This window comes from Choloepus didactylus, chromosome 14 (genome assembly GCF_015220235.1).
Source record: "Choloepus didactylus isolate mChoDid1 chromosome 14, mChoDid1.pri, whole genome shotgun sequence".
NCBI classification, from domain to species: domain Eukaryota; kingdom Metazoa; phylum Chordata; class Mammalia; order Pilosa; family Megalonychidae; genus Choloepus; species Choloepus didactylus.
This window is the reverse complement of record NC_051320.1, coordinates 59,656,032-59,679,896: the sequence shown is the minus strand read 5'-3', so window position 1 is coordinate 59,679,896 and position 23,865 is coordinate 59,656,032. Positions and strand designations below refer to the sequence as shown.

General features: G+C 35.6%; 1 protein-coding gene across 36 annotated transcripts in view; it reads right to left on the bottom strand.

Annotated features, from left to right (window-relative positions):
- RIMS2 (regulating synaptic membrane exocytosis 2) overlaps nt 1-23,865 on the bottom strand; it is a 731,813-nt gene that overhangs the window by 528,305 nt on the left and 179,643 nt on the right. For 23 of the 36 annotated variants that reach the window (XM_037802482.1, XM_037802459.1, XM_037802461.1 and 20 more), the window contains one exon: nt 20,938-20,949. The exons of the other annotated variants lie outside the window; for them this stretch is intronic. In XM_037802482.1, coding sequence (XP_037658410.1) covers nt 20,938-20,949 — 12 coding nt within the window. The remainder of the gene's footprint in view (nt 1-20,937; nt 20,950-23,865) is intronic. 36 annotated transcript variants of the gene reach the window in all.

Sequence of the window (23,865 nt, the reverse complement as noted above, 5' to 3'; positions counted from 1 at the left end):
ATATTACTTAGAGATTAGATAGTGACATAAATGGAGTTGTTTCAACAGCTAACACCAATACTTGCTTATTAAATATGCAGAGTTTTCTTCTGCATTCAAAGAACATCAGAACACAGTTACACAACTGTGACTAAAACAAGGAACTGGCTGAACAAACTTTGAAAAAGAGCATAGCAGGAACCTAATAATACTGCAATAATACTAAAAAACATATAGTGTGAGAGTAAGAAGAAGTTTAAATTATTATTTTTAACTGACATTGTTCTTTATAAAAATTTCTTAATTGCTGATACAGTAGATCATAACTTTTAAAGCGTGTCCATTATATGCTATCCTATGCTATTAAATAGCTTGCAATTTGATAAAATCTTTTATTAAACCCTGATAGAAGCACTAAACTTTGTAGAGTTCATAAAATTGCACTATTCAGCAGATTGTGGAAAAATTGTAATAAATGCAATTAATCCATAGATGTTTCAATCATTCCCCCATTATAATGGAAATAACATAACTGATTAAATTATGAAGCACAGACACATGCCCAGAAATCAACTGGTGAAGAGATTTCAAAACCGTGAATACCAACATTCGAGTTGATTTGGCCTTAGTTGGCAAAGTATGGTAGGCTCTCCTTGGATGGGGTTGATTCAATGCATAATCACAAGAAATAGCCTTATGGCTAATACCTGCACTTTTAACTCTAAATTAAGAACACTCGTATCCATAAAGAAACTGTTCCCTAGAAGTTGGGTCCTGATTTGGAATATTGGATGCTACCATTAAAATGGAAAATATTAAATCTGGGATGTTGAAATGGTTTGTTTTTCTTTTTTCAAGTGATGTGTGAGTAAATGGATCCACTCATTCATAGCTTGTGTCACATTAAGAAAGCACATTAAGATTAGTAAAGGGTATGTATTAATATATTTATTTAAAGGGAAACATAAAGTGAGACTTTTGTCTGACAAAAAATTTCATTTGGCCAATTGGTTTGACAACAAGGATTGGCTTTGCCTATTAGCTCATAAGTTCCATATTTTCCATAAATGGAGGGAGTTAAGCTGTTCCAAGATGTTGATAAAAATAATTTAAAGAAGATAAAAATAATTTATTAATATAAATTGTAATTGGTAGGGGTACTAAAATTAACAACACTTTCCAAACTCTTTTTTGAATATTGGATTAAACAAAGTTCCTCTAAGCAACAGAGTAGTAAGATAACACTCATTTGACAAGTCTTGGTAAAGCCTTCTTGGTATAATTCCTAGAAACTGACAGAATTAATCACTAACTGAATAACAAAACATTTTGCAAGTCCAGTGTTATCAAGTCTTCGCTTTCAACAAATTGAAGGAAAACCTAAACGAGTGGTCAGTTGATATATACTTAAAATTAATTTTTGATGATAGATTACTACATTTTTGTCATATTACTTGGAAACAGTTCAAGGAATTGAGTGAATTGCTATAATCAATTCTAGCCATTAATCTGAAGAATTTTCCTCAATCTTAAAACTGTGTAAGGCAATAAAAAGGTTTTTAAAAGTTAATTTAGGATATCAAATGGAGCACATTTCAAGTTCCATGTCTGAACTGCCATCTCGGCTACTGCTTACAACAATCAGTTCCCTCCCACCCCAAAACTGGTCAAATTCCCCAATGCCCTAGCACCTTATATTGAAATAAGCATATGCTATTTTCTGTGCAGTGTCATGTAGACTGCTGATCATCATCCTCTAGAACCAGCCCTATAAATCATGTCTTGCTTATTGAGGCATTTCTTCTCTTCCCCACCAGCCGAGTGCCAAGAAGCCAGCAGGCATCGAGATCAAGTCAGCATGTTTATGCAGTAATATCCACCAATATTCTATTTAATCACCACTTATAAAATTGTTTCTGTGGGAAAACAAATTCTGAGTTCCAACTTGGCATGTTAAAAGTACATATTATTCTTCTACCCCGTCCTTTTCCTTTATTGCTCCACTCTTAATTGTAGCGGCTACTCTGACAACAGATGAAATCCTGCATATTCCTGAACACTTAAAGCATGTTAACTTCCTCTATTTACGTAAAACAATACCTACCTAAACTGATCATTTCCAAGCCATTTTGAATTAAGGTACAAAGGGCAGATATGCTCTCTAGACCAGAGACGAGGTTCATATTTATCAATCATCTCTTGGTTAAAGTCACAGACTATCTATACATAATTTTATTCTTTCCACATATTCTATCTTTGGAAATCTAAGATTCATCACATGGATTTCTGAGTGTGTCAACACTCAGAAGAAGGCAGTGCCTCAAGTTCAAAAAAGAATGACCTCTAGAGTTAGAGAACTCAGTGCTTCCAAATCTGATTATATACTAGAATCATCTGGATAACTATATAAAAATAAAGATCCCAGGCAACACCCTCAGATATTCTGATTCTGTCATTTCAGTGTGAATGGACATGTGTAATTTTCTAAAAATCTCCCCCAGATAATTCTGATAAACCAATCCAAGCACAAGCAACCAGGAACTCCTGAGATAAATCATCCAAGATCTGATATTTATTAATTGTGGGATTTGGGGCAAAATAGTTAATCTGTTTAAGACTCTGTCATCTATATATAAAATGAGGATAATTGAGCTCCTTGAGGAAGAAGACTGTTTCATTCAGCTCTGTAATCTCTGGGCACAATACACGGTAGCTAGCAGCTTCTAAATGAGTGTCGTTGATATGTTGTGTATTTAGGCATCCTTAAATACAAATAAATTCAACATGTTCACTGCTTTCTATTATAGAATTTCATCATTTCAGAACTTAAAATTCATAGGATATATTTTAAATACATATCATTAAGTTCTCAATTACCAAAATTTAAGTTTCTCTGATATGCTCACTTGCCAATGCTTATCACCTGGCACATAAGCAGCAACAGTGTGTATGTTAACAGAAGGATAAGGGCTGTGGTGTACTGATTACAACAGCTACAACATTCAGGAATCCTAAGGATGGAAATACATGTCCATTTTTAATGAAAACCTTTGGAAAATGATTCGATATATACAATTCTGCTTTTTTTTCAAGAATATATTCTTTTTTTAATCTTTCCAGAGATACACAATTTGTAAAAGGTACATTCTGATATTAATACTATTTTTAAAATATAAAAATAAAGAATATCTCTAAGAAATCTCAGTTTCTATATTAATGATTCTAAATTGCCTCTAAGCAAGAATGTGGTGGTATGAATAATACAAAAAAAAGTCATACTACATCCATTTGAAATGAATTTTGGTAGGGATCTCTAAATGCAAAAACAATCTGACAAGTTTATGGATGAACCAAAAAATAACCTATCTTCCTCATGCTGGCTTTCCTGCTTAATATCTCCCACACCTTAGAAAAGACTCCTAAATAGGGTCATGCTTTTTACCTCCAGAGTTGCATGATGAGGCAGTGAGATGTTTATTCTGTTTTTTAAGGGTGTAAGATAACTTTAACCATGGTTGAGTCAAAATAAGGATGGCAACATTAAACCCCTTTCCCTTACAGCTCTTATATAACAAAATCATTTTATGTAATTGTGTTAATAACTGGTGATGAAGAAATTAATAAAATGCAGTCTCTACCTTCAAGAATTCAACAGGTAAATAAATAATATAGGTAAATAAATAAACCACATTACAATCTGATAAGTACTGCAATAAAAACATATTGAAGATGCTTGAGCAACAGTTGATTAAGCCTGTTAGGATTTCTGAAGGTAGGACTACCTAAGCTAGATTTAGAAGAATTGTTACAAATCTGTTACAATGAACAAGATAGTGAAAGGGACTCAGGGCAGAAGAAACAATGTGTGAAAAGGCACAGAAGCATTAAATAAAATGGGGTCTTTTTGATAAAAGATGAAGTCCAAAAGTGCTGAATTTTAAAATATGAAAGGAGAAGCGCTAGGAAGTGAGGTAGAGAATCTGCTAAATCATGAATGGTCTTATATACCCGTGTAACTAAATCCAAAGAGCAAATATTAGCTTTTCCTTAACCCTGTCCTGCCCCCCAACCAAATATATTTAACTAAGTCAATGGTGCTTGTATTTTCACAGACTTGTTTGGCCCTCGTACATGGGCTACTTTCAGTGTGCACCTAGAAAACATTACCCCACCTTCAATTGGTCATGTATCTACTTTTTTAACATCACAATGAATTCTGTTACTACTTTTCCAGGTGTTAGCATCCCAGCCTCCTGATAGTGCTATCTGCAACTAAACAAGCTTACCCTCAGATCCAAGAAGCACAAAGTGCTAGCATTTTAAAAAGGCACACAAACAATTCAACAACTTCTATTATGGTAAATACTTTAAAATGCATTGCTGGAAAAAAAGCTAGACCAGCTACAATGAGAATCGTGCCTAACAGACACAAGTCCTCAAAGATGTGCAAGCCTAGGTCAGTTACTCTATGGAAATCTCAGGTCAGTTACTCTATGAATAGCTAGAGCTAATGCAGAGCTGTTCCTAGAGATCCAATTTGGTCACCATCCAGGTTGATTACACTATAGTGGTCTCCCCGATAGTTTGGATCAAGAGAGGAATGAAGCACTGAACCTGAATTTCCATAACAGGTTATATTTATCTAGATCTACTAGGAGGGCTCCAGAGCAGAGCATACTTTTCCAACCATACCCATTTTAATCTAGTTCTATCATCCAACATAAGAACAATTCTAAAAGTAGAACAGACCCTGAGATACATGATGCAGTACAAAGAAATAGACTTAGAGCCACTGAGCAGTCTGTTAGACTTAAGGAAAGGACTATATTTTATTCCTGGAGATTACTAGTCCCTGAGGAAATAACTTGGAATGCACATTAAGGGCTGGAGAATATAGGTCAAAACATCTTACTGAAATGTTTACCTTTATTTTCTCAGTTCTCTTAACACCAAACAACCAGGCCACAAGTTGGAAAGCTGATGTTACAGAGGAAAAGTTAACCAGTGTGATGTAGCCAGTAGTAGCTAACCTCATTTGACATGCCCGAACAATTTAAATCTTTTTTTAATATATTGAAGCTTAAATCAAAGTGATTGAGAATTAAATCTTTCCACATCAGTTTTGGTTTTGTGATGTTGTTATTATTTCTTAGGACTAAAAAAAAAATGACTTATGTGTTTATATTATTCCATCTGCTCATCTGGGGTTGAGGTCGGGGAAAAAATTAGTGATATAAGGGAACAACTATATCATTTTATCACTTAGTTATTAATTCATTCATAAATAGTTATTGAATACTTACTACCATGTGCAAGCCCTCTGCTACTTACTAGAGACAAAGTGATAAAGAAGAAGACAAGTTCTTGTTCTCATGGGGATTATATTCTAACAGGGGTGACAGACAATAAACAAGTAAACAGATATATAAACAAGATAATTATAAATGTATCTTACGAAGAAAATTAATAAAGTGATATGATAGACAGTAAGTAGTATTGGAAAGGGAGTGACATCCTATAGGAAGGCCCTTCTGAAGTGATGATAGGTGAGTTGATACCAAAGACAAGAATGAGCCCCTCCCTGTGAAAAGTTGTGAAGTATATTCCAAGTAGAGGAAACAACATACATATAAATGCCTATAGGTAGGAAAAGGCTTGGTGACTTCAGGGACAGAAATATCTGAGAAAAAAGCAATGAGGGGGAGAATAGGATGAGATGATATTGGAGAGAGGGTCAGAAGTCATATGTTGCAGCACCTTCCTTGTATGCCATAGTAAAAAGTTGCATGAAAAGGCACTTAAGGGATTTAATCAAGAGAATGACGTAAACTGATTGCATTTTGAAAACTATCAGCCTAGCAGATGTATGGAGACTGGGTTGGAAAAAGGAAGCAGAGATACCAATTAGGAAGCTATTGCAGAAATTCAAGTGAGAGATAAGAGTGGCTTAGATTAGAAGATGGCAACAAAAATGGAAAGATGTTTTAGAAGTAGAAACCAATAAAACTTGGAGATAAATTTAAATTGTTAAGTAAGGAAAAGAGAGAATAAAGTATTATGCTATGGCTCAAGGCACAGATTACATAATGATACTGGAGGTGGGGAGGTCCATACTAAATTCAAAATGCCTCTGATTTATATCCAAGAAGATACGTCAAAGAGAGAGGTGGATATATGACTCTAGAGGGCTGGTCAGGACTAGAATATACATTAGAAGACATCAGTATAAAGATTTAAAGCCATTGGAGATCCTCATATTCTACCCCCTCATCCTTGTAATTCAGTTAACACTCAGTTGATCCAATAGGTTAAAAGGGCTTATCTGAGGAAAGCAAACACTATAATACACAAGTCACGCTTATTCACAATGGCCCATGAGATTTTGTTCTAGCTAAATGCCACCTCTAGTACATAAAACAAAAACAAACAAACAAACAAAGAAGTTCATGGAAAGGAGTCATTTTTAGTGACAAAACTAGATTTGAGCCCATCATATTAAACTTTAAGAACCCCTTAAGCCCTTCCACAACCATTTGAAAGTTTTGTTTCCATATAAAACTCAACTCTCAAATTAAAATCAATCAAGAACTAAAATAAAGCCAAACTTGAGTAACTTTAAAGAGAAACAGGCTTCTCAGATTCATTCTACCAATTTCTAACTGCTCAAGGTAAGGGCAAAGGAATCAAGGCTGCATTCTCTTCAATGCCAGAGTATAGTTTTTGGTTTAGAAACTTGGATAAGGCAGTACTCATAAATGAATACGACTCAGAACAGGCATAATTATAAGACTACTCAACTGGCTGGGTCAATTCATGCTAGACATGAAATGAAACCAACTATCTGTCCTCCTCTTTAAAATGTGGCCTCAAAAGTAACACATACATGATGTCAAAAAACCTGTATTATCCATTGTTCTGTAGAATCTTAGTGTGACTACAAAATAATACATCTTAAAACTCTAAAACTATTCTAGTCACCAAGAGCTATCTTAAGGAACTCAAGTCAAAATTCATATTAACACTAGCATGATGGCACATTAAAATAAGCTGAAAATCATTATTCCTAGAAAATATGTTTAAGAAAATAACAAACTGTTTTAAATGCAAAGCTGAGCTCACAAAGAAGGAAAAGTCCAAGTGCCAAAAAGGAAGATAGAGTTACAAACCAGAGGACTATGTTCATAAGCTGATACTGTGTAGTTTAGAATTTTAATGCCTATTCAGGGACAAAATAAGGATAAAAAATAAAGCCTGTGGTCTGCAGGACTAAGGAGTTGAATCTGAAATGATACACAAACCCAACCCAAAGACCAAAGAACCCATCAGACAAACAGTTACCCGTGAGTTTTAATTACAGACTTACTTGTAGGAGGATTTTTTCCAATGGCGGCTGGTTGGGAAATGGAAGTCAATAATCCATGCAAACAACAGGAAGAGGAATGCCTTATATAGTTCAGCAGAGCCTTACTAGATTTGGTTACAAAGAAGCCTCAGCTAAGTCTCCTGAAAATTGAATTCAGCAAAGTCTCATGAGATTTGGTTACAAAGAAAGCTCAGCTGAGTCTCCTGAAAATTGATTACCAACAGTGATGAGGCTCCATGACCTTCAATGTCTGTGCTCTGGTCACCAGTGCTGAGTGCTCAACGCTCCACCCTTTTCCCTAAGAGGTGGCTGGTTCTGACCCCCAGGCTGCCACACTAGGTTACTCAAAGTCCTATATCTTCATATCTTCAGAGAAAGGGTAAACTAGAAAAATTTCATCTACTTTCAAGGAAATTTACAAGAAAATATGTCTCAGCTTATACTCTGCAGTAAAAAAAGAAAGGTCTCCTCTAAGAATTCAAAACATTATCTTGTACTTCACACAGGTTTGTAATTTGCAGCACTTACACGTACAGGAATCCACAAGTCCAGAAATTAGCATAAAAATTAGAGATACCTACAAAGGAACTTGGAAGAAGAAAAACTTAAAACTTCTTGAGAGTCATAACCTTCAACAATGGCTGCAAAAGATTCCCATTCATTCAGGTCCTCTAAAAATAAGTTCATAGGTCAAAATTACAAACCACATGAGGAAAATAATCCTTCACAAATGAACATCAACAGTCACAAAAACTGAACAAAAACCCAAAGAAATTCAAATAAATGAACAATCTGCTAGAGATTATAAAGTAAATTTGTTTAAAATTATTAAAGACATAAAAAGGAGTAAAAACACTATAAGGATTTAAAATACATGAAAACAAAATAGAATTTCTAGAAATTAAAAATATGGTCATTGAGAAACATCCACTTCTGTTTACAAAGCAGTAAGTTGCAAGAAAATGTCACTCTCAGTTTAACAAGGAGAACAAGCCAGATAATCTACAATATCACATTTTCTTTAAGCCCTTCACAGAACTGAGGTCAGTAAGAAACTCATTGAACTAAAAACCAAAGGTAACAAGCCCCTCAGAGGAGAGAAGAAAGCAAGACAGATTTCATCCTTAACAGAAAAGTGGGAAGAGGAAGAACAACCACAGGTGCATGTGAGAAGAAATCAGCTGAACTTTAAACAAATTTCTTAAGACTATGTGTAGGTCCATGTGGCAGTTTTAGAATCCCTGGGCCTTAGTTTGTCAGAGCTGCTGTTATAAATACCACAAACTGGTTTTGGCCTAACAACAGGAATTTATTGGTTCACAGTTTTGAAGCTAGTAGTCCAAAATCAAGATATTGGAAAGGCTTGCTTTCTCTTGAATATCTGTAGCATTCTGATGCTGGTTGCTGGCAATCCTTGATTTATATTTCTGCCTCACATGGCAAATGGCAATGACCTCTCCTTTCTCGCTTCCATGACTTCAGGTTCTCTTTATGAGGCCTCCAGTAATTCAGATTATGGCCTACTGTACTTCAGTTGGACACATGTTGACTGAAAATAATATCTTCAAAAGGTACTATCCACAATGGGTTCATGCCCACAGGGACATGGATTAGGATTGCAAACAGGTGTTTGTTGGGGTACATAATTCAATCTACAACACCCTGCAAGCCCCACCTAGCAACTCTTTTCCATGAGCTATCTCCAATTGCTCACAAGAAAGACAGGTGGAGAATAGGAAAGCTAAAAGAGAGCCCCTTCTGTGGCGCAGCAGTGGGTCTAGAGAACTGAGAGGAAAACCCCACAAGCAATCCAGGCCTCATACTGAGTGGATGATAAAATCATTATCACTGAGGGGTGATCATTGGACCTGAGAGAAACTCCCACCCTATAAAGCACAAAAGCATGAGGATGGAGCAAGAGATCTGAGGAAGCCTGAATATGCCAGAACTTGCACTTAGTATCAGGAAGAGACTACCTGCAACTCATGAAAAAGGCAGGAAAATTGAGAGACTCCCTTGGAGGTACAGGTATATGGGGCCTGTTGAGATGTAAGGGGAAGGCTGGAGAATTGAGAGAAAACCTGCCATCACTCCAGGCCTTACAATTAATAGCAAGCAGTAGCTGTCTACTACTAGGGGAAAGGCAAGAGAACTAAAAGAGACACCCTCCCCCATGTATACATGCAGGGCTTGCTCAAATCTGAGGACAGAGAAGAAACTTGAAAATGTGCACAGGTTCTCCAAACCTTAACACTGAGTCTGAGGCAGTAGCTTTCTGCAGCTGGGAAAGAAGAGAGGAGATACCTCCTGAGGTACAAGTAAGCAAGATCTGCTGAAGGTGAGTGCTTGGCAGGAGAACTACGGCAAGATAAAACCTTTAAGCACTCAGATCCCTCATCCAGTAAAAGAAAGATCTGAGATCTCGGGACAAAATTAAGAACCATGGTGAATTCAAATTAACTAAAGCAATGTGGCAGTTTTCAAACATGACCACAAATTCTTTGACATTGCTCTGATTAAGGAGTAGGGTCTTGTATAAGGGTGGCCTTGTGCCTGCTTCAAGTGGAAGATGGTGGAAGTGATATTATGTTACTTTAGAGGCTAGATCATAACAGGTCTTGCAGCTTCTGCCTTGATCTCTTAAAATGCTCCCTCACAGGATGCTCCCTCTCAGGACAGTCCCACTTAGAACCCAGTCACAGTCTGTAAGAAGCCCAAACCACAAGGAAGGACATGTGTAAGTACTACAAACAACAGTTGAAGTTAAGGCAACCTTTGAGTCTTCTGAGTCCAGATTTCAGATATATGTGAAAGAAGCTTTGAAATGATTTCAGTCCCCAGTCACTTGAGGCATTGCAGGCTGCCCCATGCTCCCCAGATGAAGCCTTAGACATTGCAAAGAAGAGAAAAGCAACCCCCACTCTACTCTGTACAAATTACTAACCCATAGAAACTGTGAACATAATCAAATGGTGGTTGTTTTATTGTTCTAAGTTTGTGGCTTGTTTTTATTACAGAGCAACAGATAACTTGAACAGACAACAACAAAGCACAGAGCCAGATCAACATCAGACTAGACCAAATACAACACACACACACACACACACACACACACACACACACACTTAAAACCTGACAGAAGAAAAGGCATGCCCTTTTATGAACATAAATAATATCTATTTCCATCTCTACTGTTCTTTCGAACACAGTGGTCAGCATTCAATAAAAAATCAAGAGACAAGAAGCAAAAAAGTGCTCTATCAGCAAGACAAAATACAGGTAATAGAACCAGATACTGAGTTGGTGCAGAAGCTGGAATTATCAGATATGAAATACTTTAGAATAACTATGATAAATGTTCACTATGATAAATATTACAGTGAGAAATTTGGATAACATAGATGAGGAATAACAAAAAGAGATGAAAATTATAAAAAAGATCCAAAAGAAAATGATTTAAAAAAATGAAAAATATATTATCTAAGATGAAGTCTTTTCATAGGGTTACCAGCACACTGGACACAGCAGAGAAAAGCAGCAGTGAATTTAAAGACAAATGAACAGAAATTACCCAAACTAGAAAATAACAATGAAAAGGAAAAAAAATGCAACATCTGAGGCCTGTGAGGCAATATCAGAAGATCTAACATAGTACAAGGGCCCAGAGAGCAAGGAGAAAGAATGAGTAATTTTAACAGTATAAAATGAGTATTTTAACAGTATAATGGCTGAGAACCTTCTCATAGCAAGCTCAGTTAATCCAAAACGGGATAAATATAAAACCACATTGAAGCACATCACAATAAAACTGCTCAAGACAAAAGATAAGAAAATCCTCAAAGTAGCCAAAGAAAGAGAAGATAAATTACATTCAGGCAAAAAACAATAATAACTACAGCCAACTTTTTATAAGAAACAATGGAAGTCAGAAGACAATGGAAGAATAGTTTCACAAGGCTTTAAAAAAAAAAAGGCCTTAACCCAGGATTCTAAATCTTGCAAACATATCCTTAAAAAATGTGGATGAAATAAGCACATCTTAAAACATACAAAAACTGAAACATTTCTCTCTGGTAGGTCTGCACTATGGAAATATTAAAAGAAGGAAAATGATATCTAGTTCTGTAAGAATGAATAAAGAACACCAGAAAGAATACCTATGTTAATAAAGGACTATTGTTTAAACTTACCTATACACACAGACACAGACACACATATAAATCTACTTAAAAAATGACTGAATGATTACAGTAAAAATAATAATATAATATGGGGTTTCTAGCATATATAGAAGTATGAAGAGTATATAGAACACAAAAAACAGATGGGTAGTCATTGAAAGTAACATGCTGTAAAGTCCTTATATTATTCATAAAGTGAAATAATATTTTTGAAAGTAGACTGTGATAAGTTAAAGATGCATACTGTAATCTCTTGAGTAACCCATAATAACAATAAAAGAAAGAAAGAACTAAAAAGTCAAAGGGGGATATTAAAAACACAAATGCACACACTTCATCCTCAACCAAGGAAAGCAAGAAAGGAGAAACAGAGGAACAAAGAACAGAAAGGATAGAGAGAAAAAAATATCAAGACAGTAGACTTAAACTCAAACATGTCAATAACTATATGTTTAAAGACTCATTAAAGGACTGGAGTGATGTCATCAACATGGTGACTTAAACAGCTGCCAAAAACTTCTCCCCAGATATTCAGCAATAAGGGGGATAACTCTGTCTTGTTCAGAACTCTAGAGGAGGGAATGGGTGGGAGGAGGACCCTACAGATGTTGAACTGAAGAAGAATAGAGATATAAGAAATAGAAAAACCAAAAACTGAATTTATTTGGAAGGGCAAGGTGCCCCAAATAGCCAAAAATCTCTTGAGAAAGAGGAATGAAGTGGGAAATCTCACACTACCTGACTGTGAAGCGTATTATAAATCTACAGTGGTCAAAACATCATGGTACTGGCATAAAGATAGATACACTGACCAAGGGAATAAAATTGAGTGTTCAGAAATAGACCCTCTCATCTATGGACAACTGATCTTTGATAAGGCGGTCAAGCCAATGCAACTGGGACAGAGCAGCCCCTTCAATAAATGGTGTTTGGAGAACTGGCTAGCCATATAGAAAAGAATGAAAGAGGATTCCTATCTCACACTGCATACAGAATTAACTCAAAATGGATCAAAGGAAAAACAAGTAAAAAAAAAAAAAAAGGATCAAAGACCTAAACATTAGAGCTAAGATCAGAAAACTTTTAGAAGAAAATGTAGGGAAATACCTTAAAGATCGTGTGATAGGAGGTGGTTTCCTAGACCTTACACCCAAAGTATGAGCAGTGAAAGAATAAATAGATAAATGGGATCTCCTAAAAACTGAACATTTTTGTGCATCAAAGGACTTTGCCAGAAAGGTAAAAAGGCAGCCTACACAATGGGAGACAATATCTGGAAACCATATATCAGATAAGAGTTTAATATCAAGAATATAAAAAGAGATCTTACAACTCAACAACAAAAAGACAAACAGCCCAATTAAAAATGGGCAAAAGTCATGGACAGACACTTTTCCAAAGAACAAATACAAATGGCTCAAAAACATAGGAAAAGATGCTCAATGTCACTGGCTATTAGGGAACTGCAAATCAAAACCACAATGAGATATCATCTCATACCTATTAGAATGGCCATTATCAAAAAATAAATAAAAAACAAAAACAAAATTATAAGTGTTGGAAAGGATGTGGAGAAAGAGGCACACTTCTACACTGTTGGTGGGGATGTAGAATGCTGCAGCCACTCTGGAAGGCAGTATGGCAGTTCCTCAGGAAGCTAAGCATAGAATCACCTTATGATCCAGCAATCCCATTACTAGGTATATATTCAGAGTAACTGAAGGAAAGGACACAAACGGACATTTGCACACCAATGTTTATAGCAGCACTATTCACAATTGCCAAGAAATGGAAACAGCCCAAATATCCATCAACAGACAAGTGGATAAACAAACTGTGGTATATACATACAATGGAATATTATGCAGCTGTAAGAGAATAAAGTCACAAAGCATAGAGCAATGTTGATGAACCTTGAGGATATTATGCTGAGCGAAATTAGCCAGAAACAAGACAATAATACTGTATGGTTTAACTAATATGAACTAACATTAATGAGAAAACTTTGAGAGTTAAATTTGAGAACACAGGTTATCAGGAGTTAGAAAGAGGTTAGAGATCAGGCATTCAATTCTGAAGGAGTATGAATGTTCAGCAGCGTAGATTTTATAGATGCAGAAATAGAAAGCATGATATTGTGTGATGGTAGCACAATATTGTAAGTCCAGTGAACAAAGATGAGTGTGTGTATGCTTGAAAGAGGAAGGCTAGGGGCCAGAAGGACAGATAGAAGATAGAGACTGGGACTCATAACTTAGTGAAAACTAGTAGTCAAAGACGGTGATTAAATGTACAAATATAAGAATGTTTTTACATGAGGGTGAACAAATGAATGTCAACTTTGCAAGGTTTTGAGAATGGGATGGTATTAGGGGAAAAACACAATCAACGTAAACTAGAGTCTAGAGTTAACAGTAACACTGTAATATGCCTCCACGAATTATAGCAAAAGAAATATACTAAAACTAAAAGTCTGTAAGAGGGGGATATAAGGGAGGGGTATGGGTTTCTTGGTGGTGGGGTGTTGTATGAACTTTTTAATTTATTTTATTTTAATATTTTCTTTTATTGTTTTATTTGTCACTTTTTTTCTTTCATTTTTTTTCCTTTTGTCTTTTTTCTCCTCTTCCTCTTTTTTTTTTTTTTTTTTTTTTTGTAGAAGAAATGGAAAGGTCCACATATAGATTATAGTGGTGAATGCACAGCTCTGTGACTAAACCAGGAACCAATGATTGTTTACTTAGGATTGAATGTTAAAAAAATAAACAGAGATACAAGAGCTGGAAAAAATGTGGACAGAGGAATATACCTAATTACTGTTGGTAGAGAAGTAGAATATTGCAGCCTGTACTGGTTTGTATATATTATGTCCCCAGAAAAAGCCATGTTCTTTGATGCAATCTTGTGGGGCAGACATACTAGTGTTAACTTAGAACCTCTGGATTAGGTTGTTTCCATGGAGATGTGACCCACCCAACTGTAGGTGATAACTCTGATTAGATAATTTCCATGGAGGTGTGGCCCCGCCCACTCAGCATGGGCCTTGATTAGTTTACTAGAGCCCTATATAAGAGCAAAGACAGAAGGAGCTTGCTGCTGCAACTTACAGAGACATTTTGAAGACAGCCATTGAAAGCAGAGTTTTGCTGATGCTTTGGAGGTACTAGCCCAGAGTTTGCCCCGAGAAGCTGACACAGAGACATTTTGGAGAATGCCATTTTGAAACACAACCTGGGAGCCAGCAGATGCCAGCCACATGCCTTCCCAGCTAACAGAGTTTTCCAGATGCCAATGCCTTTCTCCAGTGAAGGTACTCTATTGTAGATGCCTTACCTTGGACACCTTATGGCCTTAAGACTGTAACTGTGTAACCAAATAAACCCCCTTTATAAAAGCCAGTTGATTTCTGGTATTTTGCATTCTGGTAGCATTAGTAAACTGGAACACAGCCCATCTGGAGGGCAGTGTGGTGGTTCAACAGTAAGCTAATTATGGGATTGCCATATGGTCCCGCAACCCCGTTACTGGGTATATATTTGGAAGAACTGAGAGCAGGGACAGGAATGGCATTGCACACTGATGTTTATGATGGCAGTATTCATGATTTGCAATGGATGGAGGTGGCCCAAGGGTACATTGACTGATGAATGGAATGGTGAACTATGGTCTACACATACAATGGAATACTGAGTGGCCGCAAGAAGAAATGAAGTTGTGAGGTATGCAACTAGGTGAGTGGACCGTGAGGACAGCATGTTGCTTGAAATAAGACAGAAATGAAAAGACAGACATCATTATGCCTCACTAATACAGACTAACTATAGTGTGCAAACTTTGAGACTTGAATCTGAGAGGAGAGGTTATCAGGGGAAGGCTTATTGTAATGGTTCCTAGATTGTAAGCTCTTAGAGCAGTTACCTCTATTCCTGAGTTGTAGTGGTTATTTCTGAGATGCTGAGCTCTTTGTGTATAAACTGGTTGATCCCTGGAACTTCAGGTATCTGTGACACCTGAGACTAAGGCGAGAGTTTGGTGGCAGCTATGAATGTCAACATTACCCCATACAGCAAATGTTAAAGAAGTTGAAAAAGAGATCAGACTTCAATTAGAAGTACGAATGAAATGGCCTTGGTTAGGACTCAGGTAAATCAGACTACAGGGTAGAGAGTGGTATTGACTGAATTTTAAAACTTCAACTTCTGTGTGAGATCATAGGTAGAGATGTTTCTTTGGTGGAAAATCTTTATTTTCTGTAGCACACTATATAATTTAACTTGTATGGTCAGTTTATTCAAACACCATAATTACTATGGAACATTGAATAGGGAATGAGATCTGGTTTGTTTGTACAGGCTAGTGTGAAGCCCCAATATATCCCAGAGTAATTTGGGCAGAGGATAAAGAAGTATTTGAAAAGCCCCCTTGAGGGACTTGGGAAAAACGTGGAAACATTAAATTTACCCACCTGGAGAATTCCTCATATTTTCACAAACATTGGGGACTACCAATTTAGTGGGCCGAGCCCTCAATCTTGGGGCTGGCCCTTATGAAGCCTGTTATTGCAAAGGAGAGGTGAAGTCTACTTATAATTGTACCCAAACTTCTTTAGTTGCTCAGATGTGGCCTGTCTCTCTCTTAAGCCAACTTGGCAGGTGGACTCACCACCCTCCCCCACTACGTGGGACATGACTCCCAGGGGTGTAAATCTCCCTGGCAACATGGAACATGACTCCCAGGAATGAGTCTGCACTGGCATCATGAGATTAAGAAAGACTTCTTGACCAAAAGGGGGAAGAGAAACAAAACAAAGTTAACATTTCAGGGGCTGAGAGATTTCAAATGGAGTCAAGAGGTTGTTCTGGAGGTCATTCTTATGCATTACATAGATATCCCTTTTTAGTTTTTAATATATTAGAATAGCTAGAAGGAAATAACTGAAACTGTTGAACTGCAATCCAAGAGTGTTGTTTCTAGAAGAAGAGTATATAACTATACAGCTTATACAGTGTGACTGTGTGATTGTAGAAAATGTTGTACTCACACTCCCTTTATCCAATGTATGGACAGATGAGTAGAATAATGGGGACAAAAAGTAAATAAATAATGGGGGACAGTGGATGAGAGGGTTGGGTTGTTTTGGGTATTCCTTTTACTTTTATTTTTATTATTTTTTGTAGTAATAAAAATGCTCAAAACTTTACTGTGGTGATAAATGCACAACTATATGATGATACTGTGAACAACTGATTGCACACTTTGGATGACTGTAAGGTATGTGACTATATCTCAATAAAATTTCAAAGGAAAAAAACTCATTAAAAGACAGAGATTGCCAGAAAAGATATAAAAAGAAATACCCAATGAGATGTTGTAAATTAGAAATACATTTTAAGCATAAAGAAAAAGAAACGTTGAAAGGAAAAGGATGGTGAAAGATTTACCATGCAAATAGTAAGCATAAGAAAGCTGGTATGGACATATTAATATCAAAAAAGTAGACATCAAAAATAAGAGTGTTACCAAAGATAAAGAAAAGTACTTCATAACTTCACAGAGTAAGTTCACTGACTGCAGTAGTATTAAATTAGAAATCAATAAGATATCTAGAGAATGCCCAAATATTTGGAAATAAATCAGAAGATTTTTAAGTAACTGTGCTGGTTTGGGTGTGTTATGTCCCCCAAAACTCCACTTTATTTGATGTAATCTTGTGTGGGCAGAGGTATTAGTGTTGATTAGATTGTGATTCTTTGAGTGTTTCCATGGAGATGCACCCCACCCAACTGTGGGTGATGACTCTGATTGGACAATTTCCATGGAGGTGTTCCCCACCCATTCAGGGTGGGTCTAAATTAAATCACTGGAGCCATATGAATGAGCTGACAAACAGAAGGAACTCAGTGCAGCTGAGAGTGACATTTTCAAGAGGAACTACAGCCAAGAGGGACACTTTGAAGAATGCACAGAAGCTGAGAGAGTAGCTGCAGATGAGAGACAGTTTGAAGAAGGCCGTTGAAGGCAGACTCTTGCTCCAGAGAAGCTAAGAGAGGACAAACACCCCAAGAGCAACTAAGAGTGACATTTTGGAGGAACTGCAGCCTAGAGAGAAATGTCCTGGAAGAAAGCCATTTTGAAACCAGAACTTTGGAGCAGACGCCAGCTAAATGCCTTCCCAGTTAACAGAGTTTTTCTGGACACCATTGGCCATCCTCCAGCAAAGGTACCCGAATGCTGACATTTTATGGCCTTAAGACTGTAACTGTGTAACCAAATAAACCCCCTCTTATAAAAGCCAATCCATCTCTGGTGTTTTGCATTCCAGCAGCATTAGCAAACTAGAACAGTAACCTATAGGTCAAATAAAAAATCACCAAGAGAAATTTTTTAATACTTTAATCTGATGATGAAATGTAAGCACACATCAAAATTTATTGATATAGCTAAAGCAGTCCTTAGAAGGAAATGTATAGCCTATGTTAGAAAAGAACAGTGTGAAATTAATGATGGGTGCTTTCACTTTAAGAAGCTAGAAAAAGAAGAAAAAAAAGTTCAGTCAGATTACTAATAAAAATGTGAAAGACAAAACTCGAAAACTTTTTCAAGAAACTATAGGAGAATATCTTCATGATATCATGGAGGGAACGGTTTCTTAAATAAGCCAAAAAATGAACAAAGAAAAATAAAAATAACTTCAACTACATTAGAATTTAAAACTTCTGAAACAATGAAGAATAGCATAAAAATCATGGACAGATAAGTAATACGTATCTTATTATGCACATAACCAAAAAAGAATTAGTTTCCTATATATATATATAACTGACATATCAATAAGAAAACACGAAGAACACAATAAACGTTCCAGTAACATGAACAAGCAATTCCCTGAAGAAACCCAAAAGACAATAAAAATACAAAAAGATGCTCATCTAACTCACCAATAATCATGGAAATATAAAGAATATAAAACAAAAATTTTAGGCCATTCACATCCATCATATTGGCAAAATATTAAAAACATGACAATATCAAGTCTTGGAGAAAATGAGAAGACATTTAACTCTCATTCCCTGTGGGTAGGAGTGTTAAGTGGTACAAATATTTTGGAGAACAATTTGGTAAAATTTAGTGAAATCAAACATGCCTGTAATACATTTTAGTGTCTATCCCAGACAATATCCCACAAGTGCGCAAGGAAACATGTCCAAGGATGTTCATTATAGCACTGTCTGTAACCACAAAAAAGTGGTATATTCTAACTGGCAATCAACAAGAAAATAGATGAATTCATTCTAGGTAATTCACAAGATGGAATAAGGTAGAATAGTAAAAATGTGGCGCTCTTCCTGTATCAACATGGGAAAAAAATCTTCAATTTAACTGATTTACACTATTCTACTTTGTGACTCTAAGGTGCAAATGGAAGCTATCCAGTTAAATGTCCATTTATCAACATTTGAAATTATGGTAGACTTCCAGAGTAGCCTCCATTTATTGCTATGCAAAGCAGAGATAGAATCTCTACTCATTGAAGTGAAAGGGTGGTTTATTATTAAAACCTTTTTTCACATAGTTTCATTAAAATACTAAGGATAAATGAAAATGCATTTATTGAATTTTTCTAAGGCACATATAATCTAGGTGTTAAGCCATGCCAATATAAAGTAAAAATAAATGAAATTATTTTATAGTATGTCAATTTTCTTGTCTAGACTATAATTTCTAGAACCCTATTTAGAGGATGCTTAGGTGAAAAAGATGGATGATCTATTTCTGAACTTAAAAACATACTGCTAGTAGAAGCGCAGGAACTTGTGTATTGCCTTAGGTGTTGAATAGTCATAGTCACATGTGGTTATTTAAATTTAAATTAATTAAAATTAACTAAAATTAAAAAATTCAGTTCCTCAGTCACACCAGATACAAAGTAGCTCAGTAGTTACATGTGTATTGGACAGTGCAGATATAAAAAAATTTCATCACTGCTGAAAGTTCTATTAGTGCTATATAAAAAGCATCACAAAAAGACATGTTGAATTTTATTTGCAACACTCCAAATCCACACTCAATCAGTATAGTTTTCTATGACAGGCAATCCTTGGTTTAAAATATAGACTTTTAATTATGACATCTTGTTAGTGCATCAAAGTCATTTCTATAGCTGATAACATAAAGAGCCTCATTTCCAGGACAGCTGTCAGAATTCATTATGAAAACCACAGAAGGTAATCAGACCTTTTCATGCAACATGTATTAACTCTGGACACAAAAGTAGCACTCTAGATTCTAAAGGTTTTGAATTGCCTGAATTTCACCACTGTGAGTCGGCTAATAAGATCAGCTGGTAGAAAGCAGATTCTCTAGGGAATCTGCCCTAGATCAAGGATAATATGCAGTCTGGGATGGGTCTACAGTAATTCACCCACATATCTTCAAAACTGCCACAAAAGTTTGATAGGAAAAAGCAGCACAGTATGTTTTCTTTTGCTCAGAGTTTTAATTGTATTCATATTCTTGTTTCTAACTCATACAATATTTGCCATCACCTACAATCATCCCCAACCCAGCAACTGAAGGACTTTGGCAGAAGAAAAAAGACTCCATTTAACGAAGAAGAAGCCACTGTTTAGGCAATCTCATCTAAATGATTTTCTCTTTGGATTTTATTCCAGTTTAAAATTGGAAAATCAAAAAAACCTCAAGTTTTAGTCTGACTCCCAAAATAAAAATCAGAACAGAAGGATTTTATCTGCTTTTGCAGGTCACCAGTCTCTAGAGCACATCCACAGCCAAATCAGACCTCCTGAGAACAGATATTACAGGATTATTAAGACATGCCCTACAGTCATCCTATGTACCTGGGTATTTTAAAAATATAACTATATCCAATAATCAAGTGGGGATATAGGGTGGACATTTGCCAACCTCTAAATTTATTTAATAAAAATAAAAATATATTTAATATATATATTCAACTTAATATGCATACTTCACAAAATCCAAGTTTAATGTTATTGTGACTCATTATTACAAAGACTGGATCTTTATATGTAGTCAGAAGCATCTTTTAAAAACTCTGGTCAACACAATGAGTTTAAGGCAATATTACACGAGTAAAGGAATTCTTATCACAATGAGGAATACTACGAGATTTCCTTGAAAAAAAAAGTGCCAAATTCTGAAGAGATAAGCCTTTTTAAAAATTGAATAAAATAATCAACCTTTATCTATAATATAATAAAATGTGTTTTCAATGAAATTAGATAGCATGCTTAAAATATGTCAGTTTAGCAATTATCATGCGCTACTGTAACAAAACACATAGAAGCATACAAATTAAATATAGTTATAAAATTAAAGTTAGCAATAACAATAATAAGAACAAAATTAAATTAGACAGAAAAAAACTCTAACCACTTTGTCCTCCTGGTGTGAATATCCACGAAAGCAAGTTAAAAAGGACAGAAAAGACAAAACAAAAAAGAAATAATTAATTCCATTCTTAAAACAAGAATTTTAAGAGTTTGTTAGTGAAATAAAAATTCTGAAACCTCTAAATTACATTTTGATTGAACGCTAAACATTTTCAATGATATTTAAATTCAATTCATGCAAGAGCATGCTACATTTTAGAATAAATTGATATATAAACAGAATAATTTCCATAAAAGTAACTAAATACCAAACATCAGGAAATGGAGAATGTTCTTTCACAAACAAAATCCTAATTAAACACTCAATTAACTCAAAGGAAAGTGTTTAGGATAAAAACCTTTCATATATAAAGAAAATAAAAACACAGCATCACTGCTTTAGTTTCATCATATACTATCAAAAGTGGAAAAAAGATCATTTTACATGAAATACGCATACTGCTTCTAAAAGTTATTCTAATTAATTTAGAAATCTCTTAAACTTTATAACTAAAAAGAAAAAAATTAAAGAATGTCACTAAATTAAATACTACTCTATTTTATTGTATATAATTTTATACCCACCAGTTTTTTCTCATAAGCAACTACCCCTACAGCCATTCCATCTTATCACTTCTACTGATAACCCATCTGTCTGCCATCTCTTTCCCCCAAGACCAATTTACTTTGTCATTCGCAAATCTACCTTCTTATTCTCACTTAACGTCATTGTTTTATATTATCTGTTCTGTGTGATATTTCCTCTTGACAGTCATGGCACCATTTCAGGGGTTAATACAGCAATAACATCTGCCAACAACTCTTCTTGTGCAACTTCTCCATTATTAGCCACACAATATCCTAGGAAACTAATGTCGCTTTCCTCTTAGACTCCTCTAGATATTCAGCCTTTCTGCTACTGTTTCTCCCTCTGCATTGTCAAAAAAAATAGATCCCTGTCTCCATATCAATGCTTTATATTCTCTGTGTTTAAGGGAGAAAGGAAGAAGGAGAATGATGAATCTGTAATCAAAATGGTTCTTCTTTTTGACCTGGTATCCCTTCCAAAGAAAAGAAACTCAGAACAAAAGGACTGGCTACATCTTCTAATCAGATTTTAGTAATACTATTAAATCAGAACTCTCACTGTAATTGTCAAAAATGATACTAATATTAATAATCAAATTGAAATTGAGTTGGTTAAAATCAATGATAACAAATAAATATAAAATATTTTCAAGGACATTAAGACAAAGACCAATTAAAATCTCACATGAAATACAAAGCCACATAGAGGAATATTTTTATTTTAAACATATGGATAATTTAGATTTGAAGATGTTTTTTAAAAATGAATTTTCCATAAATCAAAAACAAAACTCAGTTGTATTTCTACATACAAGCAATGAACAGTCAAATTCTGCCTGTATAGTTTAGTATTTTATTCATCCATAAGTTTAGACTGCCATCTTCAAGGACACATTATCACAGTGCTGAGATGCAGCAAGGGGCTAGATCAAAACATAATGTCTATTCCAGAATAACATGCCCATAGTAGATACACAAGGATTTATACTGATCTTTTACATGTCAGACACATGGAAACCTACAGTTGATGAGAGAAACTAGACACATGTAATCAATTAAGAATTAAGAATATTAAAGTATGGAGAATAGTTGTTTAGAAGTCTACAGGCTCTAGTGTGGCACAAAAAGAGTGACTGGTTAATTTATGTGGGGCATCCAAAACAAGCATAACGGGGGGATAATGCTTAACATCAAGAAAAATGAGTGTGTTCATCAGGGGGGTGATGGTTGTGGGGTGGGGATGGGGGTAGGCGGAAACAGATAAGCATTTCAGATTAATGTAGCAGGGTGAACGAAAGCATAAGAGATAGAAAGCAGTGGTAATTTTAGAGAAGCACGAAGTAGTTCAGTTTGGTTGGGACATACAGAATGGAGTAAAGCTCCTGTCTATAGTTTGGCAGGGAATAAATCATGGAGGGTTCATTATGCCATTAGACACTCACTCAGGAAATGAGGAGTCACTAAAATAGTTTTTAGGCAGAAGGTAAAATAATCTGATTTGCATTTTACAAAGATCACTACAGCAGCAAGTAAAGAGTTTATTTAAGGGGCCAAGACTGGAGCAGAGAAACCAATTAGGAGATTTGTACCAGTACAGGTGATGGAAGAAGAGCGCTTAAATAAGAGAAGAGTCAGTAGTTTACGCAGAAATAGAAAGGTATGATAAAATAGTAAGGAAAGAGATGTGAAGGAAAGAAACCTGGGAAGATTCCTGGTTTTCTGGTTTGGGTGACAGAATGGATAATGGTACCATATAAAAAGTTGAGAATTAAAGTAAGAGAAGATCTAGGGGTTGTTCCAGTCATAGATAATAGGTAGAAAGTTGGGCCCAGCCTAAGTGATATTCAGTAATATTCAAATATATTTATTGAAAGGGGAGTTAGAAAGACATGACAAATTCTATCTCCTATTCTTTTTATTGATCAGAATTATTTTTAACTTTAAAAAAATTATTATAAATAAGAGTCTATGGTGGTCGAAGTTGGATGTTCCCTCGAAAAACATGCTCTTAAGTTTGATCCATTCCTGTGGGTGTGAACCCATTACAAGCAGGACTTGTTGATGAGTTAAGGTGTGGCCTAACTCAATCAAGATGGGTCTTAATTATACTGCTGGAGTCCTTTATAAGCAGAATGCAATTCAGACAGGGAGAAAGACTCAGGAAGCAAGAAGCTGAATATCAATGGAACCCCAAAAAGAAGGGAGAGACCAGGAGTCACTGCCATGTGCCTTGCCATATGACAGCCTAAGGACCAAAGATCACCAGCAGCCAGCCCCGGGAATGCCACACTCTTTGGGAAGAATGCATCACCTTGATAACACCATGATTTGGACTTTTCCC